The sequence below is a fragment of the Portunus trituberculatus genome, chromosome 27 (assembly GCF_017591435.1).
Source record: "Portunus trituberculatus isolate SZX2019 chromosome 27, ASM1759143v1, whole genome shotgun sequence".
In the NCBI taxonomy this organism is placed as follows: domain Eukaryota; kingdom Metazoa; phylum Arthropoda; class Malacostraca; order Decapoda; family Portunidae; genus Portunus; species Portunus trituberculatus.
Window position 1 is genome coordinate 15,916,926 of NC_059281.1, and position 18,009 is coordinate 15,934,934.

Here is an 18,009-nt window from a genome sequence, read left to right on the forward strand (position 1 = left end):
ACTCACAATTGAGAGAGCCTGGGTTCGAGTCCCGGTAAGCGACGAGGCAAATGGGCAAGCCTCAATGTGTAGCCCTGTTCACCTAGCAGTAAATAGGTACGGGATGTAACCCGAGGGGGTGTGGCCTCGCTTTCCCGGTGTGTGGAGTGTGTTGTGGTATCAGTCCTACCCGAAGATCGGTCTGAGTTCTGAGCTCGCTCCGTAATGGGGAAGACTGGCTGGGTGACCAGTAGACGACCGTGGTGATTTACACACACACACACACACACACACACAGATATATATATATATATATATATATATATATATATATATATATATATATATATATATATATATATATGCGTTCCAGCACGTCAAAAGTCACCCCTACAAAAATGAAAATACATGAAAATCGTCATAAAAAAAAAAAAAAAAAGATGTAAAGTACTGCGCAAAAGAAATAAACCAAACGTTTTTATTTACCTTTCACTCGCCATGTATTCTATCAGATGATGTCCCTCCCGAGGGGACAATAGGGATTTCACCCCTTACTCATCTTCCGCTGAGTGTGCAGACGAGGATAAGACGTCGTCGTCTGCACTGTCGGAAGATGTGGAAAGGTCAGCTGTAGCAGGGTCGGCACGTTTCACTGGTTTGAAGAAAGAGTATATGGAGGAAGGGCAAGCTGTAGCAGAGTCAACACGTTTCATTGGTTTGAAGAAAGAGGATATGAATAAAGGGCCAGCTGTAGAACCGTCGGCATTGGATGTGCAAGGGCCAGCTGTAGCAGCGTCGGCAGGTGTGACAGGGACGGCATGTCTGACTGGCTTCCTTGAAGAACGAGTAAATGGAGGACTGTTTGGTTTTTCATGTTTTTTCATCATAGATTTCTTGATAAATCTTGACACTTTTCTCTACGTCATGAGCCACTTTGCTACTCCTGGCAGGATTTGGGTCACGTTCCTTCAGGGTTTCCAGAGCTTTTTCGATACCACCGAGACATTCTCTAAGAGTTTTGATGTCCAGGCCACGCACAGGTTCTTCTTCCTCGTCTCCCTCTTTTTCTGCCTCCTGTGATGCCTTGTCTAGCTCTATAAGTTCATCATTTGAGAGAGATTCAGCATGGCTTTCCAAAAGATCTTGAATATCATCATCATCAACTTCATCGAAGCCCTATGGCACAAATTTACTATGTCAATTCTGATCACGCCGAAGCCTGGGAAGTCATGCGCGCATTCTGGCCATACTTTATTCCACGCCAAGTTCATGGTAGACGTCTTCACTTCGTCCCAAGATGACTTGATGTTATCTAAGGCGTGCTTGATGTTATACGACTTCCACCATTCACTGATAGTGGGCTTGCCAGGCCCATCTGTGCCCTTTATCAGTTGCTGCATGGTTCGCCGCTGGTAGTAGGCTTTAAATGTTTGCCATAATTATTATGAATATATTTGTGCTTACAATAGACCCTTTAATATTCCATTTATTCATCTAATTAGTAATGCATGTAAGTAATATGTAATGCAGTTAAAAAAAAGGGGGGGAAGAGATAATAGGCTCCAAGGGTGGTCAAGTTAAAGTCAGTACTGTGAGTGGCGGGGAGGTGTGGCGTGGATGACGTCATCATCCCTGCTCCCTCGCGCTGGGCCCTCTCGGATGACATGAGCGGATACCGTATCTGTGAATTTTTCTTACCGTATATCGAATCGAGGGTAGTAATTTCCAAATACCGTAACTGTGAATTTACCGGATAAAGAACTACCGTATAACGAGGACTTACTGTATATATATATATATATATATATATATATATATATATATATATATATATATATATATATATATATATATATATATATATATAGTATATATATAGTATATATATAGTATATATATATACTGCTAGAAGCTAGATGGCGCCTAACAGACAAGTTTGTAAGGTCATAGCTGATGTATTTTGATAGAATGACATACAGTTCTTATATGTTGCTTACCATGTCTCTTGGCGATCCACAATGACTTTTAAATAATCTATTTACTATGAGAATGTTCTTACACATATAAGATAGGAGAGCTGCATGTGTTGTTCTTCTGATGCACAAGGCAACTCGCATTAAATACTCCCATCCTGTTGGGCGTGATAACAACCCCCTGCTTGTACAGAAGCAAAAGTGAACAAGGTAAGCTTATAAATTTTATAGTGAATTGTCGATCAGCGTCAAGATAAAGTAGCCAATCTGCAACACCATTCCATCAATGGGGTGGGAAGGGTGAGAGAGGGGAATTTAGAAAAATGCAGTTAGCCAGTAAAACTTAATTTCCAGTATTTGTATATTAAAAAGTCAAGATTCTAAGTAAACAATTTATTAAAAATATGACCAAATATTAAATTTTAATTATTATCTTTTTTTTTTGTCCCAAGCATGAGACCATAAAGAGTTTTCCCCACCTTTTGTAAGGCACATTAAAAGTTCATTAGTCAGGCTGAAAGCCAAACCCTAGCTCTGCTGCCAGAAGTACAAATATTAATCACATTTGTCATATACTACATATCTAGTCTCCCACCTTCCTTTGTATCCCTACTCATAGTATTTTTGGTTCCACATCATACAATAGGAAAAACTTGTAAATCTGTTAACTTTTATCATAGCTGACACTTAAACTAATGGAAATTAACTTCCTATGTAATCTGGATCTAGTTGCACTACCTGAAAATTGCTACAGAACATTTTATAACAGCCTTAGCCACAAGAGAACTTTCTGAAAGAAATCTATTAATAATCTTTAATGACAAGATTGGTCAATGAAAGCTTACTCAGATTTACAATAACTGAATGTGCAGTAGCATCTTACACCCAATTAGCAAGGACATGTCAGTACACTATATACCTCAATGAAAGGGAGAACATCAGTTTCAAGATAATATGCCTAGTAAAAAAATTCCTTGATCTTAACTTAAACATATTGTACTTATACTTCACAGCCATCAAGTTCCAAGCATACCACTGCTGTCATCAATGTAAAAATGTTCTTCCAGCAGCTTGGTAACCTTTGAGATGTGATGGCATAAACATTGCTACACATCACCATTGCTGTATTAACAATAACTGTGAACAGCCATATACAAATCTGGCTTCTTCAAATTAAGTCTCTTAAGCAATGATCAATAACATGTACATTTTCTACAAAATTTTGCTAACCAATGTATGACTGAATCCTTATATATAACATACAAGTAAGATAATAATGATACTGGCTGGAAATGCATGCCTTACTTGTATTTCTCTTTCTTTTCTATTATACAGTCTGAGGCCAAAGTTTGATGACACGAGTCAAAACTGTACTGATCTTGACAGAAAATCCATAAATAATAATGTCTAATTTTAACAGCAAATCTCAGGAGCAAATACCTCTAAGCATCCCTGATTTTATGAACTCATCTATGTGGTGTTAATGATGAACATGATGACATGGGATGGCTTATTCCTGAGATAGTTAAAAACAGTAAGTAATGTAACATTTCAGAAAAGTTATCTAATAAGGGCCAACATGTAAATATACATAATATAATCTACTCTGTAGCATAGTTTGTCTCAATTTATTTTCAGCAACAACCCTGGGTAAAATCAATCTAGAAAATCCTCAATATAAGGCACCTTTCCTCCTCTTTAGTCCATCAAGTGAAGAACAACTGTATATACTATTGTGAAATTACTGTACCAGATATCTCTCATCAAAAATTGTTTTGCATATGACTAGATTCCTTCAACTAAATATAATATGACAAAAATGTTGATCCTTGGCATTGCTAAAAAAATGTACATATCCATGTGTCTGTGTGTGTGTACGTATGAATATCTGTGCAAAATAAATAACCTAAATACCTCAATAAATATGTAAAACGAAAGCAATCCATTGATGTATTCACAATATCAGTCCCTGAGTATCTGATACATGTCAACGAACTTTCCTTGCCTTGACTGTACGTGAACACAGTAATGAAAATCCAGAGACTCGGGTACAACTTTCTAAATTCACAACATTCAAAACTTATAATTAAATGGTTAGCCTAGACTATCTAAAGTTATGAAAATAACCATCTTGGCAATCAGAGGAACATACTGTAAGGGAAAAGAGGAACTGGAGATAAAAGTCAACTCACATCATATCTTACCAACAACCAAAAATTGAATACAATATTACAAAACTGGCATCTGTAAATAATCCTTAAAAATCTTAACATATTCACATTCAAAACATTATGATTAAATACACCCTTTCTCAAGCTTTATGCTTGGTTGGTTTGCAACTCGTAGTATTGAAAAAGATGAAAAATCCCTTTTCGTTCCCAACCGTTAAGAAAACAACTCCCAAACTTGTGACAATAATATGCAAAACTTGGGATGGTAAAATTTAGGACAAAATGCCACACTTGAGGATAGCAAAACTCAAGATAGGGGTGTACCTTAACAATTACTCCACCATTCCTTTCTTTACATTGTTATGATCTGGGTTGGGATATTTTGGTTTTGTTCCATTAAGTCATGAGGGAACTTGAAACACCTATAAGTACCACAAGTGTCACAATGTTCAATTTCATTGCATCTTCCAGTATAATTTGATATCATGCATGTCTTGGTTGTTCTCAAGCTGGAGCATCTAGCATATCTTCATAAGTTTGTTTTTGATGCAAGGTATTTCAAGTTACTGATAGAGCATTTGTTCAGTGTGCTATATATTTATATTTATTTATTTTTTTTATTTACTTATTTATTTATTTTTGTCCTGATAACCACAGCAGTTAGTATTATTAGTTCAGTAATCAGATATTAATGCTGCTTTTCACAACTTGTTCATTCACTAAACTTCACTGGTTCTGATCACCATGATATCTCCAGTCTATCAGGATGTTGCAACATATATTTCCTTTTGCACAGAACATTGATATTGTTGGTCATGAGATCCATAAATCATAAACTATTTACCACTTCTGTGTTACTTGGTAATGTGATGGTCTTCATATCTCACTACAAAGTTCACTCTGTCTTCTCCAGTGATACAGACTTTCAAACTCATCAAAATAACATGGTTGCTATAAAAAAAAAAACATTAAGAACACTATTCCATTAAAGACAAGATTCTGTACAAAAGTGGACAAAATCAATTGTAACAGTGATACTCAGGCTATATATCCTGTATCTCTGTTTTTCTTTTGGTTTCATGTTCAAATGTCAATGATAGACTAAAATGATCACCTTAATGATAAAGATTGCAAGACTGATGTAACCATAAAAAAACAAACATGCACCAAATTCTGAAAGTAGAATAGTTCAAAGAATAAAACAATGCCAGCCAACAGAACTCTTCGTCAATGAAGAGAATGCATCATGAAAACACTTTCAGATCATAATCAACCCATGGCATTTGATGGCTGCAAACATCATACTTGGTTACTGAGCACAGTACGCAGGTAATCCACACATGACTGCATTTCATCATGGTCGGAGCAACACTGTTCAACCCTGAAACGTAAGTAAGCAGGATAATTTTGATATCAATAAGATGCAATGGCAAAATTTATTTCCCACCCTCATCATGCAACTATTTTCAGTTTTTGCTAAAAATTGCTCATTAAAATTATGTATATGAATTTGCAAGCACTGACACAAACCTCCAGGTCAAATGAGCCACACTATAATTGGCCTACCACTGATTTCATCTAGTATTTTCAGAGCTACATAACCATGTGACAACAACTCACTTCTTTAACAAGCTCTCCAGGCGCTCAGGTAGCCAGTTAACTTTCTTGAGACCCTGGAGGCAGTGCTGGGCAAGAGTTTTGAAGCATGTACGTCGGCAGCTGTTATGTTGCTGTGAATCCCAGATGGGTGTGGCACGCACATACGACCAGGCCAACAGGGAGTAGTCCACAAGACTCACCCACTGCTCTGCCTCCACCAACTGGTTGCACTGCTCTGACAAGGTCCTCTGTAAGTGATTAACATCTGTGATTGGTAATGTGGTACACAGGCTTACATTCCATGACCTAGATGAACTACATCACAAATTGTCAAATTCACCTGAAAACAAATCAATATCACAACACCTCTTTGGGTGGAATCAAAACTTTTTAATTTTATCAACTCCCCTCCTCTGACTGACTGTCTCCAGCCTCTTTCTCACCACCGAAATGTTGCATTCCTTTCTATCTTTTATCGCTATTTTCATGCTAACTGCTCTATTGATCTTGCTAACTGCATGCCTCCCCTCCTCCTGCAGCCTCACTGCACAAGGCTTTCTTCTTCCTCTCACCCTTATTCCATCCAACCCTTTAATACAAGAGTTACCAGTATTTTCAATCATTCATACCTTTCACTGTTAAACTCTGGAACTTGAATTTTGACTCATTCTTTCAAATCTTTTATGGAGAATGCAATTCCAGTGGGTTTTTTCCTTGGCAGTTCTCCCTCTAACATAAAAAAAATAAATAAATAAATAAAAATAAACACTTGCATCTTCTTTAGATATACCTTAAAGCTTGCAAGATGTGGGGCTGCCTTGTTATAAGCAGGTGAATCTGTCTTAGAGGTTAGTCTTGAGACTGGCAGGGACTTGAACACACATTTTTTCTGGAGATTTAATTTCTCTTCCATCTCTTTTAGATCTGGTTGAGGAAGGATGTCAGAAACTTCATCTGTGAATGAGGAGAGAGAGAGAGAGAGAGAGAGAGAGAGAGAGAGAGAGAGAGAGAGAGAGAGAGAGAGAGAGAGAGAGAGAGAGAGAGAGAGAGAGAGAGAGAGAGAGAGAGAGAGAGAGAGAGAGAGAGAGAGAGTTTTAATTGACAAATATTGATTAATACAAGGTGAGTGTAATTAATCCATTTGTCACTGGATCATCAATATTCACTTTAAAGAGGAAAATGTTCTGCAACAGATAGCTGAACAGAGGTCAGAAACAAATATACAAACGGTAAAGCATTTTCTAAGATAAAAATAAAACACTGAACATAGCACCACAAGAATTTTCAGAAATAGAACAAATGTAGACAATTCAAAACCATAATACTCTAGGCAACCAGATATGTGAATTAGCAACACTAACTTTCTTGATACACACAAGTACCTTTGAGTTCTGGGTGTCTATACAGTACATGGCTTAGCACATCCACCAATTGGTTTTGGGAGAGGCCCTTGATAGCCACCTCAGGGGGGGACTGTGCAGGAGAGACTGTCAAACTCCGGCACTTCTTCAAAATTGGAGACAGCTGCATCATTCTCTGAAGAACAAAAATAATTAAATGAATCAAGAGTATTATGCCAATGCTGTGAAGTACACTAATAACACTTATACATACCCAATTAAATGCACTATCAGTAAGAAAAAATACCACAACACAACCCAGGTCAAACCATCTAAGGTAGTTCTAATAAGACTGTGATGATATATAAAAAAATTGTCAAACCATGACTGCAAACACTAAGAAATCTAGTGCAACAAAGCAGCATAATGATGGAACATGCTACTCATTACCTGCAGTACAAATCTGCATAGTAAATTTATTTTTATAATAATTATATTTACGAGACATCTTTCATTTAGCTGAGAATGCAATAATAACACAACACACCTGTCTACTTTCTAGAATCTCCTTTGGAGAAGCATCAGATAGTTGTAGGCGCTTTCTCGGTGAAGAGCGAAGGGCAATCAAGCCTTTGGTAGGAGATCTCTTGATAGGAGTCTTGTCTGTACGCTTGATGGGACTTTCAATGGGTATAGGGGACCACTCAATGGGTAAAGACCTTCTCCCTCGCTCCCTGATAATCAGTTCATCAGGTGAGGGTGTTGGGGATAGATATGAGGATGGGAGATTGACTGTAGCTGACCAAGTCTGTCTGCCCACTCTGCCTGCAACATTAGTCACATTTTATTTTATTTACAGCCTTCTATAAAAAATATCCATGTTTTCTAATCATGTGTGATATTTCATTTGGCAGACAGATACTTGCAGAAACTAGGAATGAATCAGTTATAAAGAAGATTAAAGCCAGAGATCAAAGTAGTTGTAGTTACATAATGAACCAATATCAACAGAAGATTCTACCATCACCTGTATGATTAGGCTTGAATGACCTTTATGAAAGGAAACCAATTGTCTAAGTTGAAAAGGTTAAACAAGGAGTATGGTATAAGACACCACAAAAAAACTTTTAAGTAGATTTGCAGCTTCCAACTAATACTCCCCCCTTGACTGTAACCTACTGAACAATGAACATCCCTTACTTAACATTTTGTAATTTGACCAAGGGAACTTTCCCCTGCTTGCACCCTCCAGCAATAAAGCAAACTCATTAATTACTAACAGGGTAAAATAGAATAAAAAATCATCCAAATAGTGAAATGTATATCCTGCAAAGAACTATATGCATTGAAAGGAAACCACAGCAGCAGAGTAATAATTAGTAGGTATGGTGTATTGCTTGAAATAGCAATAAGACTTCGTTACTCACAGATGACATGGAAAAGGCACCAGGCATGTAGCTCCAGCTCAGCAGCCCAATCATTAACTTAGATCATGTGTCTCTTTTCACCACTCCCCTTTGGCCCCACCTAGATCCTGCTATCCTGATATGCATTCAGTATCAGTCCTCTGGCTGGCTACCCTGTTATTCTGCCTAATCAATCAAGCAAGGAATGGAATACTTGTGAAATACCAAAGCAACTCAAGTCTGCAGGCAAGCACAGTTAGATATAAGCAGATTGCATTTGATGCACGTCACATAAGACTAGGTAGGTAGTGTCTCACCTGGAGGGCTTTGATGAAGGGTGATTGTGGTGGAACGTGGCAATTCTTCTAAAGCCCCTCGCGTGCGGTGAGCAACAGGCTCCCCTGCTGCCCCTCCATTGCCCTCAGCCATCCTGCCAATCAGGCCTGCACGAGGAACCTACACCACCCAAAACTTTCCTCCACGGACCAGGTAACACGTAATAATAGTGTTAATCTGGTAGCCTACAGTTAAACATACGCCCTGTCAGTCACTATAACACATCATGGGGCACGCTGTCAGCAATACTTCCTCGGTTACTGATGGTGATGGCGCGCTCACTTTATCTCTCCCTTCTCACAACCACTTGTTGCTATTCTCCTGATCTACCACAAACTAACGTCTATATCTTACGTTACTCTCAGGCGGGGTTATCTTTCAGGGTGTGTCACGACCTGAGTACACGGTGAGTTCCAAGTTCAAGGCAGCCACTGGGTTTAAATGGAAAAGGTAAACAATGGTTGGAAGGGTGATGCCATGCCAGGGACGCGCCGCTTTCCCGCCAAACACTCATCTTGCTTCCACCAACCACACTTGCCACCGGCTGGGAATGGTGACGTAGAGACATGTTCCATCCAATCAGGATGCGTATCAGTAGCAGGCATCCCTTGACGTAGGGAGTTCGCGACCAATGACGCTTGGAATGGGTTAAGTATGATGGGTATTTAAAAACAGAACAGGTACAACATTTTAGAAGATTGATTGAGGATTTTATTAGCTGTTGTTTTATGTTATTTTAATCAACTCTTTCTATAATATTGACAATAATGGAAGACGCATTGTTGTATTTATTTGCACACTGTATATTTTGGTCGTAAATATAAAATAATGCTAGTAATGTCAAAGTTAAAACAATGCAAGATAAATGAAAAGTTTTATAAATAAATATATGAAATAGGCAAGTAAGTCACCATAGCTGAATAATTAACAATTTAAATTGATTGATTTAGCTGCAATCTAAACGCAGTTTTCCTACCGTCTTAGCATCACCAAGAGGCGTATATAGAGATCTTGGCATCCACTAGGCATATAATTTCGTGCAGTACCTGCATAAAATCCTCCGTGAATGTGTGTGTGTGTGTTTTTTTAGAAGTGATATGCTTCTATAACATGAGTGGGCGATGTACATAATACAGTCAGCAGTCATTGTGGATGAATGTCTGGTAAAAACCCGAGCAAGCGGTGCAGCCGGCGGTGCTGTGATAGTTGGGCTGGGCATCACTGGAGTCGGTCCGATGCCAGATGACAAGGGGGCCGCGGGTGACAGTGGTAAGCGGAGACTGCTCATCGTCATTTTGAAAGGGAACATGGGAGTCACATTAACAAACGCAGTCATGGATTTTCTTATTATAAGGGAGTAGATTAAACAATCAGCTAGTAGGTGTTATAATCTGAGGACTATTGTAATATTTTCAAGAGAGTGGAAGTTGTACCAGAAGAAAAACCCAAAGAAAGGCGTTGTGAAGCAATATATATGTTTCGTATATAGTGTGTGCATGGCTCCAACAAACCATAGTATAGGTACAAGGGCTTAGATCAGCAGTAATTATTACACTTTTAGCGCTATAAGATTCAACTTTACTGATACTATTAAAAAGATCCTGTTAATACACATACCTGGTAAAAAAAAAAAAAAATGGTTTAAAAGAACAGAAACAGACGCACTTTTGAACTATTTTGACAATATAGAGATGATAAGGCTCGGGTAAAGAATTTCTTCCCCCTGAATTCTCCTTCCAAAATCCATGCAGGTTGCATCCATGCAGGTTGCGCACACACACACAGCTTTCCCGATAGTACTCTTGCTATACTATACATTTTCCCCTCTGTCATGATTATACATAGAGATTCATGATCATAATATAAAGTCATGTTGACTGAAACGCTCCTGGCCGTGGTTTGGCTGGATCGCTTACTTGTATGGTTGCCAGCGAAGCGAAGGGCACAAAATTGGTATCCAGTTGGCAATAAAGAGAGAGCGTCGCCAGAGGGTTGTTGACAGCGGCTGCCGATCGCCCCACAGGAAGACGGTACAAGTCGTTAGGGCATCCCACAAAAGAGGGACCCGCCACACGTAATGTTGTACTGCACTTGTTCTGCAAGGAAGGCACATTAATAGTGGGCAGAAGAGGAATTTATTTCGTCTGTATTTTTGCATTAAGAAAGAACACACACACACACACACTCAGTGTCTGAGGAACATTAAGGAGTTCAGTTTTCCACATAGGGCAGTGGACATCTGGAATGGATTAAGCGAAGAGATTGTAACAGCAGAAAGTGTGCACAAATTTAAGGAAAAGTTGGATAAATATGGAGGCAGGCCATTATGAGCCCCACTCGAACCCTGTAACGTACAACTAGGTAAGCACACACACCGCGTAGTGTTGTGGGTAGCACACTCGGCTCACACCCGAGGAGGCCCGGGCAGGATTAATATATATATATATATATATATATATATATATATATATATATATATATATATATATATATATATATATATATATATATATATATATATATATATATATATACTCGTTGCCCGTGACGTCACTGGGTGCGCAGAACTCGGAAAGCGGGATAACCCTGTATTCTCTTAATCCTACAAAGTAAACTTTGTAGGATTTCTGCGCACCCAGTGACGTCACGGGCAACGAGTATATATATATATATATATATATATATATATATATATATATATATATATATATATATATATATATATATGTGTGTGTGTGTGTGTGTGTGTGTAGGGGATGACAGAGAAACGGTTATATGCATTCATAGCTAAAATAAGACTTAATTTTCCTAACATGTAATACAATAATGTGAATGATAGTAAATATGGATCCGTAAAATACAGTATTACCTAAAACATTAGTGCTCACACATTAAAAACTTTACTCCAGTATTGTTGACAAAGGACCGGCCCCCTCGCGTCTCTCTCTCTCCCTCCCTCCCTGCCTGTCCTCTTCCTACCCACTCTCTCTCTCGTTCCGTAGGGTAACGTCTGGCTGTCTCGTCAGAGACTGCAGCAGATCAAGCAGTGAAACACACATACACACATCGCGTAGTGTAGTGGTTAGCACGCTCGGCTCGCAACCGAAAAGTCCCGGGTTCGAATCCCGGGTGCGGCGAGGCAAATAGGCAAGCCACTTAATGTGTAGCCCCTGTTCACCTAGCAGTAAATAGGTACGGGATGTAACTCGAGGTGTTGTGGCCTCGTTTTCCCGGTGTGTGGAGTGTGTTGTGGTCTCAGTCCTACCAGAAGATCGGTCTATGAGCTCTGAGCTCGCTCCGTAATGGTGAAGGCTGGCTGGGTGACCAGCAGACGACCGTGGTGAATTACACACAGCCGGAAATTCAAATATGCTACCGTTAAGATAAATTTTGTTTCTCTCTCTCTTCCGGACACACAAAGAGAGAGAGAGAGAGAGAGAGTGAGTTGCGGCCACCTACTGCGCTGCCCTGGACTCCGCTTAGGTCTAGAACACACACCAGTGATGTTAACTTTTCTAGCCCACATTGTCGTACCGAACCACCAGAATTATCGTATTTTGCCTAATATTATCGTACATCCAAAGGAAAAATAATATACACACATCAGAACTGCATTATACACTGTATTGAACATTTCATTAATTTTCATTCATTTTTCATATGCAAATGACATACTACACATACAAAGGTTACACAAAGGTGTGTGTGTGTGTGTATATATATATATATATATATATATATATATATATATATATATATATATATATATATATATATATATATATATATATATATATATATATATATATATATATATATATATATATATATATATATATATAATGAAAACTATATATTGATAAAAGCTTACGTACAGTGTCAATGTGCATGTATCTCCAAGGGGTCAACGTATCAGTCAATCGTCAGTCCATCACTCTCCGCAACACAACCTACACTGGAAAACCCTTATTATTTATTCCTTTATTTATTGTTGCCCATTAGTGCCACATAATGAGAATGTTTTGTTTTTTCATACCGTTATACGTCAAATAGAACATATGATAAGAGAAGGAAAACTCGCCCTTCACCATACTAACACTAAGAGTCACACTAATAAGATCATTTTGTCACTTGACACTGACTGTGACTGACAGCGTCTCTCTCCTTTTTCCTTCCCTCCCCAGTCCCCAGCCCCTCTCTCTCTCTCTGAAATGTTGACATCGATATTTTTTTCTTTACACAATTATTCCAGTACCTTATTACAAATATAAAAAAAAAACTTTGCCACTCAATTATTGTATATTGGTGTACGATTCTTACCTATGTATCGTACATCGTACAAACAGCCATATTATCGTACAAATACGATAATTATCGTACAATTAACATCACTGACACACACACACACACTCTCTCTCTCTCTCTCTCTCTGACGAGAACAGCTTGGTAATACACTTCGATTTTTTTTCTAGAGCTGTAAGAGATTATTATAATTATCATTTAGTTATATTAATTATTCTTTATCTCATCATCATATCATGGATACAATATTTTGAACGGATGTTATACAGCGATTAGCAAACAACAGACACCACGAAAAAAATTGGTTTTAAGGATGAGTAAGCTCATAGACAGAGAAGTGATTATTGCCGCTAATGAGAAAAAAATAAATAAATCGAATACATCATGGGAGAGAACGTTCACCTGCCCGCAACCTCGAGAATCTCAGCTCGACCCACAGGCCACGTCACATTGTTTAGGGCGGCGGCTAGCTTTACTCGTGTTCCTAGTTTACTTGTTCACGTCAAAGATATGATAAAAACATCTTGATTTTATGTACGAGTATGTGTCTGTTATCCATTGGTGGCTATCTGTAGTCAATGTAAAATAAAATGCACCTTCTCCAAGACACGGGAAAAAAAAAAACTTGGAGCGAAAAATGGAGAGAACTTACCCTTAATCATACTTATATTTCTAGTCAATGTTTTTGTCCTATGGTTCATATTGTTCTGTCTTTATGTTATGCATGAAATAGCCCATCCCATTGCGAGACGCACGTCATAGAAAGGGATATGATAACAGTATACGTATCCGCCTCTTTCCATTGTTTATTTTCGTCATGCTGAATGTAATCTTTCCCATCATCCATTTCTCTACTGGGAAAGTAAAAAAAAAAAAAAAAAAAAAAAAAATATATATATATATATATATATATATATATATATATATATATATATATATATATATATATATATATAACAGAGGTAAAGATACAAGCTGATAATGTGGTGTCACTCAGCACTATACACAAATATGAAAAAGTAGGATGGCAAAAATCTCAAGAATTTTTTTTTTTTTTTTAAGCTTGTTAAACCTTTCTGATACAGTATGAAGACAGAAGAATTGTTAGAGCGCGGGTAAAGTACTTAAGACGTAGATCTGGAGTTTACCTCTTGTGCTTGTGTTTGTATATGTGCTTGATTAATATGCTTAAAGATAATAATGAAAGAAAATAAAAACCCATAGCAGTGGATCCCCTACAACAAAGAGAAAACAGTAAAACTGCAAATGGAATATGGTGAATAAAGTTTTTGAATTGTCTTGACATCTCCAGAATCAATCCAGTGGTGTTTGTATGGCATGCAGCTACGTCTGTTGGCATCTACGCGCTGTGCAATTTCATAATATGTGCTCTGTGTATAACTAGTGTCAAACATGAATGAAAACAGGTCCATATTCAGAAATACCCCCATGAAGACTAATTCTAAAGACCACAAATATGATTAGCTGAGTTTTCAAGATTGTTTCTCATGTTCATAATGTAGAAATCTTGTCACCGTAAGAAAACACCATTAAAACCTAAGCCACTTTCTACCGAACTCATCTGTCATCAGCATAATGGCAGCGGTTTTGACAGGGAAGTTACATAAGTTGACCGGTTGCATTAATTTCATCCTGTCATTAATTACTCACCTTCTCTTTCCTGAAACAGATGCCGTAGTCAAGGCCAGCCAGATAAAAGCCACCGTAGTTAAAACTCTGCACAACGCCTGAGTTCCCTGTCAGGTATTGTCCACACCCACCAGGAACTGTAATGGAGTATGCTGGGTATATAATGTTTTGACTACCTGACTTAGCCTACATGGTGTGTGTGTGTGTGTGTGTGTATATATATATATATATATATATATATATATATATATATATATATATATATATATATATATATATATATATATATATATATATATATATATATATATATATATATATATATATATATATATATATATATATATATACACACACACACACGCTCGCACGTGCGCCCGCCGTGCTTTGCGCGTGTGTGCGTCGTTAATTAATTAATGAAAAGTACTAAAAATAGACACAATGATATCAAACAGTTTAGATATCTACAGGCCGTGTTTATTTATATTTGTTTATTTATTTATCTGCGGAGAAAGTGCATCTCGGGCACAGCCCACTAGCTGTATTCAACTTGAAACTGAAATTTACTAGAAGAAAACACGGTTACTGTATGTAGACTAATACAAGATAACAAAAACAACAGGAAAACGGACTTCTTAATAGCTAGTGAGTTGTTATGTGCTAAGCCTAAAAGAAAGAGTGGAGACTTGTTAACCTTTCTGGGCACACTCGATCATAGTCACTCTTATACTGAAAAGTCTGCGAAAGGACGAGGCGCCCGTCACTATCCGGAGCACCGTGGGCCCTGACCCCTCCGCCACATCCAGGTAAACTGTTACACCAAAGATGGAAAGGAAAAGATAAATGGAAACTTATCAGTACTGCTTACACAAACTTACATGCACTGTACGTTTCTATAATTTTGAAGTGAATCAATGAATAGCAAGGAGGTGACCAGAGAGACTCACAGTGCCAATCTGAAGGAGCAGAACCACACAGGAACTTGAACTTTCGCTCATCATCTACAGTGAACTGGTCCGTGATGCAATGACCTGCGACGAAAGAACAGCGATCGAGAGATGAAAACAAGGAACGAAAAAGTTATAAAACTGCATATAAAATTGTTATGACTTTTCCATTTTCATCTTATAGCCATATCATGACAGACAATTAAGACAATTTGGATTTAAAAAAAAAAAAAGTCGTGAGAAGTTTGCCTTACCGAACTGATCTGGCGGAAAAATTTCGAAGGTCTCGAAGTCGAGCCGCAGCTGGCAAACTCCAGGTGTGCGGGATACGGTCAAGTCACACGTGCGGGCGTCGTTATATGAGGAGGGGTAACCGGGACTTACCAGGTACGTGCCGTTAGCCCATGTTGTACCTCCACAGGTGATCTCCTCTGGTGATTTGGAGTGCATTTTGTTTATTTACAAAGAATCGTTCAGCAGGAGAAATCTAAAATGTCAAGATCAATTTAACTAATCAAAGTAAGTCGGCGTTCACCTTTCACGATTCTTTCTAGTGTTACCATCTTCTTTCGTTTTCTTTATTCCATTCAGATGATGAATCTGGTATCACATTGAAAAAAAAAAAAAAAAAGTTCCGAGGACTTGGTTCATGATCTACTAGACACTGATTCACGACGATTACTGAACTGAAATGCTAAGTCACCATAATGAATGAATACGAGTGTGTGTTGGAGATATTTCATGCATGTATTACTCACTGTAACAACAGACCCCAAAGCCTTCAGCACAGGCGCCCAACTCCTGGCCACTCCTCTCTCGGCACTGTCTGGCCGTGTAGCATGTACCAGACTTTGACCCTACGCGACAGTGCAAGTTGGCAAACTTGATGACGGTCAAGATGGGTACTGCAAAGAATGGACAGTATAAAATCTCGGACATTGGCATTTGATTATATATTTTGCACACAAGATAAGCCAGAATGCAAGTCAAAGGGAAAGCATCCATAGTGAAAGAGAGATGAATGAACTTACGTAATATTCTGTTAACACGGCTTCTTTCTTTTGCTGCTGTTGTGTTCCCCGAGAGCCTCGAGGTCCAGGGTTGGTGTTTACCGTCCACAGTTCCTGCTGGTGCACGCGAGAAACACCAATAAAGACATGAGTGAAGCGTGAAAACAACCAGGGACCAGGGGATGGAGAGGACATAATTATTAAGTAGCACGCTAGAGACAAACTGCTACAGGACGGGGAGATGAGATCACCACTTGATGATTACCTTAAGAGGGACTACATCGTATTGTTTTTCTTTTTCTTGCCTTTGCCACGTCCAACCACTCCCACCACAATTACTGCATCTACTACTACTACTACTACTACTACTACTACTACTACTACTACTACTACTACTACTATTGCTACTCACGTGTGTCATCGTAGTCAACAACTCCACTCACAGCAGCTACAAACATAGCAACCACCAGCACTACCACCACCTGCATGGTTGTAAAGCAAAGACTGGAAGAAGTTTGTGTCCTCCTCTTAAAAGTAACCGAGGAAGTGATCATGCAGTCTCTCTCTCTCTCTCTCTCCATATATAATAGTGGGTCATCTTGCATTTTCTCCATATTTTTACCGACACAACATCAGGTCCCGCTAACCACAGCTCTTCATCCCACATATGGCCTTCTCCCCGCCCATCTCCTCTGGCCTGCACTCATTGCTTGCATATCATTCCTCCTAAGCAGTACGACGGGCAATGAAAATCTCTTTTACCGCTGTATTTTTATTTACATGCATGTCTGTGTATTTTCATGATCAATTTCAAGGAGATAATCATTACTTACAATTTCTTACTTACTGTACTTAATTTGCAAGATTTTTTAGCTCACAACTTTTTGGCATTGCATTATGATTACACAATAAACGCTGAAGAAATCTAAATGGTTGAAACTGGTAATGGAAGAAAGCTATAGTGATCCTTGTTAAGCATGAGATGACTCAAACACATAGGACAGTGTTGCTGCATGGAAAAGCTACCGCGGGCAACGTGCAAACAGGGAAAAGTTGCATATTCCTGCATATTTGTATTGAATTAGTCTACAATTTAGAAAAAAAAAATACATAGAATAATTTAGGGATGGTTTAAGAATATTTTAGGGGGCTTCAGCCCCCTAAAACAGGCCTAACAACACCCATGTATCTCCCTGTGCCCTTCCGTAAGCTAGTGTAGGTAGTTTCAGCTTCCTGAGTCTTTCTTCATAGTTGAGACCTTTTAGTTCTGGAACCACCCTTGTAGCTCTGCGTTGC

At 38.4% G+C, this 18,009-nt stretch overlaps 1 protein-coding gene across 4 annotated transcripts; it reads right to left on the reverse strand.

Annotated features, from left to right (window-relative positions):
• Nucleotides 1-2,330: 2,330 nt before the first annotated feature.
• On the reverse strand, nt 2,331-17,398 carry LOC123509799. 4 transcript variants are annotated; one of them, XR_006676286.1, is made up of 10 exons: nt 17,126-17,398; nt 16,735-16,830; nt 16,462-16,608; nt 15,958-16,134; nt 15,704-15,787; nt 15,451-15,567; nt 14,778-14,893; nt 10,721-10,900; nt 9,159-10,084; nt 7,749-7,887 (listed from the first exon to the last, which is right to left on the reverse strand). XR_006676286.1 is itself a non-coding variant. In XM_045264352.1 (9 exons), exons 1-9 carry the CDS (start codon nt 17,325-17,327, stop codon nt 9,941-9,943), a joined length of 1,260 nt encoding a protein of 419 aa, XP_045120287.1. In that variant the 5' UTR covers nt 17,328-17,398; the 3' UTR covers nt 8,910-9,940. The 4 variants fall into 4 exon arrangements, 3 of the variants coding, with proteins under 3 accessions (XP_045120288.1, XP_045120287.1, XP_045120286.1); XM_045264352.1 differs by lacking the exon at nt 7,749-7,887 and having other exon boundaries at nt 8,910-10,084; nt 16,735-16,827; XM_045264351.1 differs by lacking the exon at nt 7,749-7,887 and having other exon boundaries at nt 8,910-10,084.
• Nucleotides 17,399-18,009: the final 611 nt, after the last annotated feature.

Coding starts and splice junctions, on each gene's coding strand:
- LOC123509799 (XM_045264351.1), bottom strand. CDS start 17,327: ATGGAGAAAATGCAAGATGACCCACTATTATATATGGAGAGAGAGAGA. Junction 16,831..17,125: donor TGTTGACTACGATGACACAC/GTGAGTAGCAAT, acceptor CGCGTGCACCAG/CAGGAACTGTGGACGGTAAA. Junction 10,085..10,720: donor CTTCGCTGGCAACCATACAA/GTAAGCGATCCA, acceptor GACGATGAGCAG/TCTCCGCTTACCACTGTCAC.